The 14,756-nt window shown below is 40.3% G+C and overlaps 2 protein-coding genes across 2 annotated transcripts; both read left to right on the top strand.

Annotated features, from left to right (window-relative positions):
• Positions 1-89: 89 nt before the first annotated feature.
• On the top strand, positions 90-3,523 carry LOC114583120 (vomeronasal type-2 receptor 26-like). Its single transcript, XM_028704467.2, has 4 exons — positions 90-398; positions 1,078-1,305; positions 1,767-1,893; positions 2,622-3,523. The coding sequence occupies exons 1-4, from the start codon at positions 90-92 to the stop codon at positions 3,521-3,523; spliced, it is 1,566 nt and encodes a 521-aa protein (XP_028560300.2).
• A 3,443-nt stretch (positions 3,524-6,966) lies between these two features.
• Positions 6,967-14,063, top strand: LOC114583119 (vomeronasal type-2 receptor 26-like). Its single transcript, XM_077918194.1, has 5 exons — positions 6,967-7,230; positions 9,520-10,362; positions 11,253-11,480; positions 12,319-12,445; positions 13,162-14,063. Exons 1-5 carry the CDS (start codon positions 6,967-6,969, stop codon positions 14,061-14,063), a joined length of 2,364 nt encoding a protein of 787 aa, XP_077774320.1.
• Positions 14,064-14,756: the final 693 nt, after the last annotated feature.

Raw genomic sequence — 14,756 nt, forward strand, 5'->3', positions numbered from 1 at the left:
AAAAGGTATGGGATATACAGGCATTCCATGGCACCATATCTTTCACAGTTCACTCAAATCAGCCATTAGGATTCCAAACATTCACAGACATGATACAACCTTCCTGGGCCAAAGGAGATGGTTTCATCCAGGACTTCTGGGAACAAGCATTCAGCTGTTCACTAATGATGTCTAAGCAGCAAGAGAAGGACGGGAAGAAAACCTGCACTGGGGAAGAGAATCTGGAAAGCCTTTCTGGAGTTCTGTTTGAAATGAATATGACTGGACACAGCTACAATGTCTACAATGCTGTCTATGCAATGGCACATGCTTTGAATGCTATATACAAATCCCATGTCAAACGTAAAAGATTGGAGGAAAGAGACAGACTGGCATTTCAGAGTGTACAGCCATGGCAGGTAATTTCAAGTCAACACTTAAAATAGAAAAGAAGTAAAGTTTATGATTCAGAGGTAAAGGGATCTCTACATTTAAAAAATTCACCAAATTTCCACACTGATTTACATAAGCAATAGCTCCCTGATTATGAAATAGTGATTTATTATTTATAATGGGCCATGCACATGAATCTAAATGGATAGGAGAGATAGGTGGAAGTATAAAGTCCCAAAAGTGGAGGAGAATGAATTCTTTGTTAGATAATTCTTTGTTAGAAATAGAACTTTGTTAGAACAGACTTTTCTGAAGCTCGTGGAATAAATGTTACATGCGGTCAGAAGTAAGATATTTCAGGAGTCACAGGGCATGTTTGTACCTTGGGTTTTTACCTTTCTTACACATAGCAAATCAGGTCCAATTTCAAGACTGCAACACATTGATGACATCAACTCCAACTATTTATTTTTGTGGCAACATATCACCTATATTTGACCACCTCTTTGATTATGCAGATTCATTTTTCCAACAAATAGGAATCTGCAGGGTTAACTTCGCCCAAACAGTTGGACCAATTTAGCAGTCCCTTTCTTACATCCAAAGTAACATGGCTGTGCAGAATCTCAAAAAGTTTTTTAATCTAACCTTGGTCTCATTCTAATAATCTCAATACCTAGTCGTTCATATTCTCTTTCAATCTAGGTGCATCACTTTCTAAGGTGGATCACATTCAATAACAGTGCTGGAGACAATGTGCGCTTTGATGACAATGGTGAATTAGTTACAGGTTTTGATGTTACAAACTGGGTGACATTCCCCAATGGCTCACTGGTTAGAGTGAAAGTTGGAAGACTCCAACCTCAGGCTCCTTCAGGCAAAGAATTAACCCTTAATGATGAGCAAATTGTCTGGCATAAAAGTTTTAATCAGGTGAGACATAGCAAAAAATATTTAAATAATCAAATGAGATTTTTTTTATTTTTGGCCAGTTCATATTTCTATCTGGTTTTCAGGCTCTGAACAATGCTGATTAAAATTATTATAAAATAAATCACATACCCCTTAAATGTCACATCACTCCAAGTGAGCTCCCAGTAGATTTTTGACCTCATAAATTATTTTTTTATATAGTAAAGAACCCTGCCTCCTCAACAACATCACTTCCTGTTTTGTGAATAAATGCTTTCACGTAAGCCATGTTCAATAATGTTGAAAACGATTATGGAGGTGATAAACTTTGCCTGATCTTTATGACAAGGTTTCATGTTCCAATCTGAGCTTGGTGAAGGCAAAATTCACTGTCTTCTCTCAGTCATACTTTCATGCCAAGAGATGAGCTATTTTCAAGACCCACTCTCTTGGTGCAAATCACCCTTCATGCTTCTTTAAAGGTGGTGCCTGTTTCTGTGTGCAATGACAACTGCTACCCAGGCTACAGCAAAAAAAAGAAGGAGGGAGAGAAATTTTGCTGCTATGATTGTGCTCCATGTCCAGAAGGGATGATCTCTCACCAGAAGGGTAGGAGAAATAATGAACAGAAATATCAAGGAAGTTCTGTGATGCATCATCTTTTTATTTACTTGTTTAGATTATATGTTCCTTGAAATTATAAAAAAGATTTTAGGTGGTTTGCCAGCCATCCCATCATTGAAAGCAGAAGGAAATGTGCCCATCTTGAACATGACCAGTTAAGAACTGCCAACCTATATTATCCCTGCCCCCAAAACGCAATGACAGCTACTCTTACTTGAAAATAACAAAGCTATATTTATTCAACCGAATAGGTTCAGCAGCCTGCAAAGGGTAAATAGGTCAAGTTTTTAAGATGCATGAGCAAGGAAAGTTGTTCATAACCAAACAGAAGCTATGAAGATCCCCCAAGAGTTGAAATGCCCCTTGTACAGAGCTTTTAAAGATGAGACAGAGCAAGCTCACTCATGGAATCCCTTGTCGTCAGTTCTGCTGAATGTGTGCTCCATTAGGTGTGTGTCAAGAGGTGGATTCCCTCTGATCCCACCTACAAAGCTGGTGTCTGGCTCCTGGCAGAAAGGTGGTTTTCTACCCTTTGTCTCCAGCTATGATGCCACCTCATCCTGTTGGCTAGTTGGCTAGCTGAAGTAGCTTGAACTAACTATTGTGGAGATATGCATTTTTATTTGCCTGCATAAGTCAAGTTTTTATCAGCCATATAAATGTAGAAATAGAAAGTGCCTCACAGCTGTTAACTATATCTTCCTTTTTTAAAGATGCCGATGCCTGTGTCAATTGTCCAGAAGAACAGTGTCCTAACAAGGAACAAACTAAATGCATTCCAAAGGATGTGAACTACCTCTCTTACAAAGAAGATTTAGGGATCATCTTAACTATATTGGCAATTTCTTTCTGCTTGATCACAAGTTTAGTACTTGGAATTTTTATGAAGTACAAGGACACTCCCATAGTCAAAGCCAACAACCGAACCCTCACCTACATCCTCCTCATCTCCCTCCTCCTTTGCTTCCTCTGCTCCTTGCTCTTCGTTGGACATCCTGGAAAGCTCATCTGCCTTCTCCGACAAACAGCCTTTGGTATCATATTCTCTGTGGCCCTTTCTTCTGTGTTGGCAAAGACCATCACTGTGGTTCTGGCTTTCATGGCAACCAAACCAGGATCTGGAATGAGGAGATGGGTGGGGAAAAGAATGGCAGATTCTATTGTCCTTTCCTCTTCCTTGATTCAAGTTGGCATTTGTACTCTTTGGTTAAGTACCTCCCCTCCTTTCCCAGATTTCGACATGTACTCATTGGATAGGGAAATCATAGTGGAATGTAATGACGGTTCTGCTTTCATGTTTTACTGTGTCTTGGGCTACATGGGCTCACTGGCCATTGTCAGCTTTGTTGTGGCTTTCCTGGCTAGGAAGTTGCCCGACAGTTTCAATGAAGCCAAGTTCATCACTTTCAGCATGTTGGTGTTTTGCACTGTTTGGTTATCCTTTGTTCCTACCTATCTAAGCACCAAAGGGAAATATATGGTGGCTGTAGAGGTCTTTTCCATCTTGTCCTCGAGTGCTGGGTTACTGGGCTGCATCTTCTTCCCTAAATGCTACATCATTCTGCTCAGGCCTGAGCTGAACAACCGGGATCAATTAATAATAAGAAGAAAATAAAAAGAAGAAGAAATACATATCTTTTTGTTCATATATGTATTCCCTTGGAAATGCTTATGCTAGGTGTATTTGTAATTCCTCTAATAACTAGCAAGGTTGGTGGGTCTCCCACATCAGCTACCGTTGTAGCTGGAAATAAACCTGCCAAAAAACCTTAGTAGGACCACTGTCATTCACACCATGGAGTTACACAGACCTCCTGGGCCCAGAACCCCTGTTGCCTCTTCTGTTCCTTGCTCCTAGATACATATACTCAGTCAATTTATATTCTGTAAGCTCCATGGGGCTGCGATTTCGTCTGCTGTATCTTGCACAATGTTATTACTGCATTAATAAATTCTTTTTAACAATGACAAAATAATATTAATATCAATAACTGTGGCAGACAATAATTGCATTTGTTTTGCTAAAGGAACTGAAGGAGGTTATTGATTTGTTTTGTTCTTTTACTTGTTTTTATTATGTATTTCGTGCTTTTGATCTTAAATTTTATGTTGTGAACCATCTTTAGATCTACATATGAAGGGTGATATACACATTTAATATACAAAACAAAACAATGTATAATACACTTTTTTACATGAAAACACTCACTCTCAGATTTGCCAGGCTATAACTCACTATTGATACACACTTATACCAAATCTGAATGGCTGTTGTGTGAACTCAATTCTAAGCAGAAGCATCCTGCTCCAATAAGGCCATGTGCCATGTATTTCTAAATCTCCCTAAAAGATAAAGAAAAATAGTTGTAGAATTGGGAGGAGGCACTTCCTTGCAGTTTTGTGGTATATGATGTAAAGCCTCTCCTCCTTACAGAGGGGAGGAGTTGTGAGCAGGAGCCATTTCCCGCGTTGGCAGGGGGCGTTCCAGCCCCTCCCCAGCTGGCCTGTCTCCTGCGCCACGCCCCCAGGTAGCCAAGCAATGAGGTGGAGGCTTGGGGGCGAGGTTTAGCTGCTCAAATGTGGCCGCAGCAGCACTTCCTTTTCATTCTGCTGCTGGTTTTTGTCGGATCACCCACCCACCCTCCCTTTAATTCATTGCTTGGTTCTTGACATTGCTACGGACCTGTGGTTGGTCACCTTGGTTGCCCAAGGGGCCTGGTAGGAATTTTTATCCGACTGGCAAATTGGCACCGGCCACTTGGGTTTTTGCCTACCTCGTAGCAAATTGTCACAACTTTTAGGTATTGGCGGTTAGGCATTGGAATATGTTTGTGTATTGGAGGGCTGGGTGTGGCCATTGCCTCCCCCTCCACTTTATGGTTATTCCGGTAAAGGAAACCGGTGGCCGTGGATCCTGTCCGACGCCCTTGCTGGTGGCTAGGGCCATGGCACAACCCCCGGTGACATCAGGAGGAGCTTTCAGTTGTATTTGCATCAACAGGTGGTTAACCCTTGTTAGACTCACGCCCCCCCCCCCCGAGAGGGTGCAGTCACACTCTGTTGTTTTATCCAATGCCTAAGCCAATACCTCTCACATGCTGTAATCAATAAAGTTGTGGCCTTTTTTATCCCATTAACCTAATATACTGTGTCCATGTGTCTTTCTTATCCCCAAGCAGGTGGCAGGTCTTTGAATCACAACTTCAAATGCCAATAGCACTCTGGGGAAGTGATCATCATCCCATCATTGTTCAAATTACTGTTTTGCATCCTCTGACAGAATAGATTTTCAGAGGCCAATAACAAGATCAACAATCAGCATCTTAAAAGGCTATATAATCTTCATATGGTTCACAACTGAATCCTAGCACAGGAAGAGTTTTGCTAATCTTCTATGTGACTGTTTCCACTTCATATGTCAACCTATAACCCCAGCAGCTGATTCAACTATAACTTTTTAGAATAAAATTCAAAAAAATGTATTCTAGAGTATCTCTGTTTCTCATCCCTTTTTCGTCAGCACATGATTTTCCACTTTTCCATTTCTTCCTGTGAAAAACTGGACTTCGTTAATTAGGCATGTGAAAAGGGAGCAATTATTAACTTTGCTACCAGGTTACTCATGCAGAGATAATCTAAGAATTGCAGCTATAAAACTGTGCGTACCAACAGAATCATTACCATTCAAGGGAGGCTGTAACAAAATTTACAATACCAACACATTGCGCTGCACAATAAATCGTGTTGATAGAAATCCAGTAGTTGGAAACACAGAGATCTATGCTGGGATGGAAAACATTTTCAGCAGGATCTGGGTGATGGTGATGTTGCTACTTGTACTCCTATGCCATAGTGTATGCATGACAAATTTGATTAATTGCACCATGTTTGATGATCGTCTCCTGATTCCTCATGGATTCTATCAACCAGGGGACCTGCTCATTGGAGGGATTGTATCTCAGGTCTTATTCCTCTATAATAACCTTTCTTTCATGGAACAGCCTGCAAAAATCTTGATTAATGAACCCATGTAAAGCATCATCTTTTCTCTCTCTCTCTCTCTCTCTTTCTCTCCTCTGCCACTTTCTTTATCTCTCTGCCTGTAATATAGGCTCTTCCTGAGCCCATAGTGACTCAGAATGCAACATTAAGAAAAATTCTGCTAAAGTAAAATCATTTAGCTTTTAGTGTGAGTGTATCTTGCCAAGGCTATTCCCATTTTATACAAGGATAAGCTCAGAATGATCTAGATCTCTGTTGAGAATATGTTTGTGTTATTTGTGTTTGGAAATACAATCTGGTCTTGCACATACTATTTGAATTTGAAAGTGTGCACACACATTATTGTACAGGTACATGCTTTTAAAAATATTATTTTGGAGTTGGCCCTATGCTGAGTCTGTATAGATTATATTTAAAATATAGGTGAATTCATGGAAGCTTGTAGGCTCTCCTTTGTACTTTCCACTTGCGATATCTTTTCTCATTTCACTTCTTTTGAGTATATACACTGCAACTGAATTAAAATATATCTGATCCCTGATATCATAAATGATCCAGATCAGTTGCCTGACTTACTTATTATTATGTAGATTTAATGTTTGATTTAACCTGCTGCTAAACAGATTTTCAATAATAAATGTACTAAATGAAATAAATGTGTATGGAGAAGGCAAAAGATACTCCTATTCTGCTCCTAAAAATAAGCGGAGGGAGCAGTTTGATCAACACTGAGATTGTCTCCAAACTTTTGCTCCCCTTAGACTACCACTTCTCCTGAGTAGTTAGTACTTACTGAGTTCTACTCAAAGTAGACTCATTAAAATGAAAAAAGTCCTATGTGAGTTGTGCCCATTAATTCAATGGGTCTATTCTGACTAATTTTGGTTCCTCCTCGGCAGTTTTTTGCTACATTTAACTTTTGAAATGATGCCAATAAATGATTATTATAAATTCAACAAATTGTTGTTGTTGTTGTTGTTGTTGTTGTTGTTGTTGTTTGATTAAAGAGCCTGTAACTCTAATTGCAGTTCAGTGCCCAAGAACTACCAGCATATCATGGCTTTCGCATTTGCTGTAAAAGAGATAAATGAGAATCTCAACATTTTATCAAATGTTTCCCTGGGGTTCCACATCCTCAATAGCTACTACACTGCAGGAATGACTTATAAGGCCACACTGAACCTGCTTTCCACACAAAAGAGGTTTGTCACCAACTTCAAGTGCCACCACCAGAGCAAGCTGATAGCTCTCATTGGAGGATGTATCTCTGAGATCTCTGCCAACGTAGCCATTATTTCTGCAATCCACAAAATTCCACAGGTAAGGTGTATGCATGAGAGTATAGGGATTCCACAACTGTGCGCATTGTCTTGATTTCTGTAAAACAGATGACTTCTTGTGATATTTTATTTAGCAATTATTTAGCACATTCTCTTGAATAGCTTAGATGAAACTGGGAAGCACTAATAGGCAGATGACAGAAAACAGGGAGTGATAGTAGCCAGCGCAACTTAAACCCCCAATTTGCCATGCTTGGAGAGGGGTGTTGGATGGAACAGAGGTTTCCTTCCAGCTAGTGTTGGTTAGACAAAAAAATATGGTGTTTTTTGTATGTGGTCAAATTCTTCGATGCAACAAACTGAGGAGGGGGCTATAAAACAATGTGTCTGTTATTTGACATCATATGAACTCAAATTTATCTATAGTTTATTTCAATATAACTGTTACATGAAAATCTCATACCAGCTAGGTTCTACATTTTGGAGGTGTGATAAAACTAAAGCAGTCTTAAGTTAGTATTGTTATCATATTGCAAAACTCACAGAATATAATACCCAAAATGAGACAATTATTAAAATTCTTGTCTTAAGGTAAAGGTAGGACAGCCACCTGCTGTGGATGCTTTAATTCTAAATTTCCTGCAGCACACAGGATATAAAACTATAAGGAGAGCCACATGAAAAACTTTGATTCTATGAGTTACCATTCTTTTGAAATCTATCCTAGTACATAACTCGGGCAAAGTACCATATAGCTGGAATCATGCTATAGTAGTCCCAATCTTTAAGAGAGGCCACCCAAACGTACCCTCCAATTATAGGCCAATTAGCCTGCTTTCAATAGTTGGGAAGCTGTATGCTCGTTTCCTCAGTAGCAAATTGACAACTTTTCTAAATGAACACTATATACTATATGAAGCCCAGGCAGCCTTTCGTGAGAACCATTCAACATCAGACCACTGTCTAATGTTGTCCTCCCTAGCCGAGAAGTATACCAGGCCTCTACAGCGTAAACTCTTTGTGGCTTCATGGATCTGAAATCAGCGTTCAATTCCATCCCCAGATCCCAGCTATGGTCCAAATTAAATCTGATATTGCAGGACAAACGACTCCTCTTTCTTATAAAAGCCCTGTACAATGGAACCAAACTGCAGGTCCTATGCGGTCGGCAGGGACAGTTATCGAACAGTATTCTGGAGGTCCGTTCTTAACCTGAAACACCACTTTAGCTAATGGGGCCTCCTGCTGCCGCTGCGCCACCGCTGCATGATTTCTGTTCTCATCCTGAAGCAAAGTTCTTAACCCGAGGTACTATTTCTGGGTTAGTGGAATTGTCTGTATCCGAAGTACCACTGTACTCAGATTCTTTTTCACAAAGGGTGGCAAGTATGTCCCAGCAGCCTTAAGGGTTTTCAATGCAAAATCCATTTCCCAACTCCTGTACTCTGCAAATGTCTGGCATAATAGGAACCTGCCTAAGTTAGACGGCTTTCAGGCAAAATTTCTACGATCTCTGTTGCAGGTACCCAACTGTGTCTCCAACTCCATACTTCTGTTAGAAGCTGGTGAATGCCCAATTTCAACTAAAGCATGATGGGCTGCCCTAAAACATTGGCTCAGGATTGTAGTGTTTGATCTAGGGAAGGTTCTGTATCAACACCTGACCAATGAGGAGTTTGTCAGCAATTGGCAGAAAACCATGGCTAAAAAAGCCACCTCTATTGGTCTTTCACCCCCCCCCCAACTCTATTACCTGGGTTATGAAGGTGCCCTAAAGACGTTAAAGCAAAGATTATGGGATAATACACACAGTGACTTGAAATCCTGATCACACAGAGTCTGTAGTCCGTTGGCAGTAGGAATACAATATGGGCATGTCTTAAAGTTAACACCTTACATTAAAAACTTGACAGTACCAAATTAGCGAAGGTTATTCACCAAAGCCATACTAAACATCTTTCCTTCTGCAGTGTTGGATGGCAGGTTGAGAGGAGTTCACTACCAGGACAGACTTTGCTCGTGTGCTCAAGACATCAATTCTATAAAACATATTTTGCTGCACTGTGCGAAATACAAGCAAGCCAGGGCTGAACTGATCTTACCCTTGCTGGTACCTTTCCTGGGAAAATCAGAGGTTCACTATGTCAGGTTACTATTGGAAGACCGGACAAACACTAGAACATTAGCAGTGGTGAAGTTTTTATCGGTAGTTGCAAGAACCAACCATCCCTATCTTTGAGTCTGAACAAAATGCTTGTTTAACCTGGTGGTAGGCTGTCTGAATTATGTATTGCTTTGTAATAAAGATGGATGATATATTTTATTTCAGTTCACTTATGGATCATTTTTGCCTGTAAAAAGTATCAGAATGCAATTCCCATTTTTATACCAGATGGTTCCAAATGAAGCTAATCAGCACATGGGAGTTGTTCTGTTACTTCAGCATTTCAGATGGACCTGGGTTGGGCTCTTGGCTGTGGCTGATGACAAAGGGGACCAGTTTTTACAGACCATGGTGCCAATGCTTTCTCAGAATGGCATCTGTTCTGCCTTCATAGATAGAATACCAAAGCGGGCATATTTTGATGAGTTGATTGACTTGATGATAAAGCACTGGGTAAGTTATGTAATCGTCAGTGACAAAAAAGTGAATGCATTATTTGTATATGGAGAACCACCATCTTTTCAGATTTTGAGAGTATTACTGTTTCTAGCACCTTTCTTGTCACTTCCACCTCTGTGTAAAGTATGGATTATTACATCCCACTGGGATTTTGCATCACTGTCTGTTCAGAAGATATGGGATATACAAACCTTCCATGGTGCCATATCATTCACAGTTCACTCAAAACAGCCCCAAGGATTCCAAAAGTTTATTCAGACGATTAGACCTTCCTGGGTTAAAGGAGATGGTTTTGTCCAGGACTTCTGGGAACAGGCATTCAGCTGTTCATTAAAAGTGTACAACGGACTAGGAGAGAGAAAGAAAGTGTGCACTGGAGAAGAGAAACTGGAGAGCCTTTCTGGAATTTTGTTTGAAGGGAAGATGACTGGTCACAGCTACAATGTCTACAATGCTGTCTACACTGTGGCACATGCTTTAAATAAAATCAGTTCCCAACATCGGAGCTTCAGAGGGAGTCTGAAACTTCAGGATGTGCAACCATGGCAGGTAATTGCAGCTTAAAGAACAATACAGTTAAGATTATGATGCAGAAGTAAAGGTAAGTTCTTTTCATTTTTCTTTTTGTCAATCTATTTGGATAATTCCTTCTAACCCCAATGTGAAGTAGTGATTTATTCATTATTTTAATTCATCACTACTCATGTGTATGGAGCCCTGTCAGGGGAAAAGGCGAAAGATTATGATAATGATGATAGATAGAAATATGCCATCAAATACATTATCCCAAAAAGAGTTTGACAACTCTTTGTGTAGTTCTTGGAAATGTTTTTTTTTTAAATTATTTTTATTTATGATTTTCAGGTTTAAACATTTCAATAATTTTGCAGTCATTTTAACATTTCAGACTTGACTTCCTTCCCCCACTTTCTGTGGTTCCTTAAATTTATTTTTATTAACTTCTACATATCCAAATTAACTTAATTTGTTCATTTATTCTTCTACTTTAAATATATATTCTTATGAAACAGCAGGTTATTACGATAATCCTGCCAATGTTCTTTTCTGTTTACAATTTGTCTGTAAATATTCAATAAACCATTTCCATCCTTTTATAAAAAGTTTGTTATCTTCATTTCCTATTTTTCCAGTAAATTTTGCCATTTCTGCATATTGCATAAGTTTTTGTTCATTCTTCCTTTGCTGGGACTTCTACTTCTTTCTGTTTTGGAGCAAGTAACATTCTTGCCACTGTAGTAGCATACATGAATACATTTCTGTACAGTTTGGGTAGTTCTGTCCCTTTAATTCCCAAAAGGAAAGCTTCTAGGTTTTTTACAAATGTTAATTTAAACATCCTTTTCAATTCATTATATATTATTTCTTGGAAATGGTTTCAAGACTTTGCTGTCTCTTTGTTCACATTCTTTTCATTTTAGGTTCATCACATTCTAAGGAGGATTGCATTCAACAACAGTGAAGGAGATACTGTGTCTTTTGATGAAAATGGTGAATTAGTTACAAGTTTTGATATTACAAACTGGCTGATGTTCCCCAATGGCTCTGTGGTTCGAGTGAAAGTTGGCAGGCTGGAACCTCAGGCACCTCAAGGCAAACAGTTAGCTATCAATGATGATCAAATTGTGTGGCATCAAAGTTTTAACCAGGTGAGAAACATCTATAAGTGCTTGGTTACAAGTAAGAGCCAACTGACTCACGTCACAGTGCAGAACCAAAAAAGTACTCGCCTTTTGGTCCCTTGCTCTGGTGCGGCCAGTGCAGGGAGCAAAATTGGGGCATTCAGGATTGGAATCAGAAGCAATGGCTGTCCCAGTTAGCTTGGAACATTGAGGGATCTGGGGAACTACAGCAAAAGAGGCCCATTCTTGTGTTGCTGTCCTCTGGACCTCTTGTGGAGGGAGCAAATGAAGTGCATCAGATGATGATTGCAGGGTCTGGGTCAGTTTATATAGGAAGATATTGTCCTTGAGGTCTTGAGTCATTTAAGGTCAAAACTAGCACTTTGAATTGGCCCTGGAAACAAACTGGCAGGCGGTGCAGGCAGACCGGGATCAATGTAATATGCCCAAACCATATTGCCCCAGTGAGCAGATTTTGTGCCAAAACTGGGCCTAAACCCCAAATGAAATGGATCTACAAAATCAGTTTCCTCCCAGATTGCCTGGATCTGGTCCACAACTACCCACTCAAGAACCTTGCCCAAGAAGGGGAGATTGGCCACTGGCTGGTAACTACTTAGATTTTCCTAATTCATGGAGGGCTTCGTAAGGTGGAACCATTGCCTCTCAAAAGGAGGAATTAATTACTTCCCTAGCCCACCCAGCTGTCCCTTCTCTGCTAGTATTTATAAGCCATGAGGAGCAACGCGTCACAGTGCAAGTGGTTATCCTGACTGATACAAACATGTTGTCCAAATCCTCAGATATTTTGCAGCCCTGCTGTCCTCAAAACATATCACTAATAGTATTTAATGCATATTAACAGATGCTGCCACTTTCCATTTGCAATGAGAACTGTTACCCAGGTTATAGCAGAAAAAAGAAAGAGGGGGAGAAATTTTGCTGCTATGATTGTGCTCCATGTCCAGAAGGGATGATCTCTCACCAGAAGGGTAGGAGAAATAATGAACAGAAATATCAAGGAAGTTCTGTGATGCATCATCTTTTTATTTACTTGTTTAGATTATATGTTCCGTGAAATTACAGAAAGGTTTTGGCTGGTTTGCCAGCCATCCCATCATCAAAACCAGAAGGAAATGTGCCCATCTTGAACATGCCCAGTTAAGAACTGCCAACCTATACTACCCCTGCCCCAAAATGCAATGACAGCTACTCTTACATGAAATTAACAAAGCTATATTTATTCAACCAAATAGGTTCAGCAAATGGTAAATAGGTCAAGTTTTTAAGATGCATGAGCAAGGAAAGTTGTTCATAACCAAACAGAAGCTATGAAGATCCCCCAAGAGTTGAAATGCCCCTTGTACAGAGCTTTTAAAGATGAGACAGAGCAAGCTCACTCATGGAAATCCCTTTTTGTCAGTTCTGCTGAATGTGTGCTCCATTAGGTGTGTGTCAAGAGGTGGATTCCCTCTGATCCCACCTATAAAGCTGGTGTCTGGCTCCTGGCAGCAAGATTGTTTCCTACCCTCTGTCTCCATCTATGCTACCACCTCATCCTGTTGGCTAGTTGGCTAGCTGAAGTAGCTAGAGCTATTGTGGAAATATGTATTTTTATTTGCCTGCATAAGTCAAGTTTTCATCAGCCATATAAATGTAGAAATAGAAAGTGCCTCACAGCTGTTAACTATATCTTCCTTTTTTAAAGATGCCAATGCCTGTGTCAATTGTCCAGAAGAACAGTGTCCTAACAAGGAACAAACTAAATGCATTCCAAAGGATGTGAACTACCTCTCTTACAAAGAAGATTTAGGGATCATCTTAACTATATTGGCAATTTCTTTCTGCTTGATCACAAGTTTAGTACTTGGAATTTTTATGAAGTACAAGGACACTCCCATAGTCAAAGCCAACAACCGAACCCTCACCTATATCCTCCTCATCTCCCTCCTCCTTTGCTTCCTCTGCTCCTTGCTCTTCGTTGGACATCCTGGAAAGCTCATCTGCCTTCTCCGACAAACAGCCTTTGGTATCATATTCTCTGTGGCCCTTTCTTCTGTGTTGGCAAAGACCATCACTGTGGTTCTGGCTTTCATGGCAACCAAACCAGGATCTGGAATGAGGAGATGGGTGGGGAAAAGAATGGCAGATTCTATTGTCCTTTCCTCCTCCTTGATTCAAGTTGGCATTTGCACTCTTTGGTTAAGTACCTCCCCTCCTTTCCCAGATTTCGACATGTACTCATTGGATAGGGAAATCATAGTGGAATGTAATGACGGTTCTGCTTTCATGTTTTACTGTGTCTTGGGCTACATGGGCTCACTGGCCATTGTCAGCTTTGTTGTAGCTTTCCTGGCTAGGACGTTGCCCGACAGTTTCAATGAAGCCAAGTTCATCACTTTCAGCATGTTGGTGTTTTGCACTGTTTGGTTATCCTTTGTTCCTACCTATCTAAGCACCAAAGGGAAATATATGGTGGCTGTAGAGGTCTTTTCCATCTTGTCCTCGAGTGCTGGGTTACTGGGCTGCATCTTCTTCCCTAAATGCTACATCATTCTGCTCAGGCCTGAGCTGAACAATCGGGATCAATTAATAATAAGAAGAAAATAAAAAGAAGAATAAATACATTTCTTTCTGCTGATATATGTAGTCCTTTTGGAAATGCTTATGTTAGGGATATCTGTAATTCCAGTACAAGTGCTTTCTTAGTCAAAAATTTCTGAAGAAATTCTTAGCCACAGCCCACCTCAAAGTACTCCCTATATTGATTCAGGCAGAGAATAAGAGATACCTGATTATGATAAGGAGTTGGTGGTCTACTCCTTCTGTCTGCCTTCTCCTATTCTTAGTAATGTGAAGACATTACCAGCACACCGGCACTAGGGGGGTGGGCACGGTTCCCACTAATGTTGATAAGCTGTGAAATTCTGTGCCATAATCTCTGATGGGACACATGGGCCTCACAGACTGTTGCAGGGGAAGGAGACCAGAGCCAGTTCAACCACCACAGCTGGAATCTTTTTATTTTTATTTTAAAAGTAAGGGCTTGTAGGCACTATATGATTTTCTACATTATTTTTAGGTTCTGTCCCTGTGAAGTATCCCTCTGTGGTGCTAAATCAGAGCCAAGAGGCATTGCATACCCTCCAAGTGTCCAGATTTTCCAGGCACAGTCCTGGAATTAAGAAAGCCACCCTGACTTCTGATTTGAACCTGGAATGTCCCTATTTCCTCCACCAGTGCTGCCACTGCTGAGCTCAGGAAGGAGGATGAGGTAATGCTTGTCTCAAGTGGCAGAGGAGG

Source organism: Podarcis muralis, chromosome 13 (assembly GCF_964188315.1).
Source record: "Podarcis muralis chromosome 13, rPodMur119.hap1.1, whole genome shotgun sequence".
NCBI lineage: Eukaryota > Metazoa > Chordata > Lepidosauria > Squamata > Lacertidae > Podarcis > Podarcis muralis.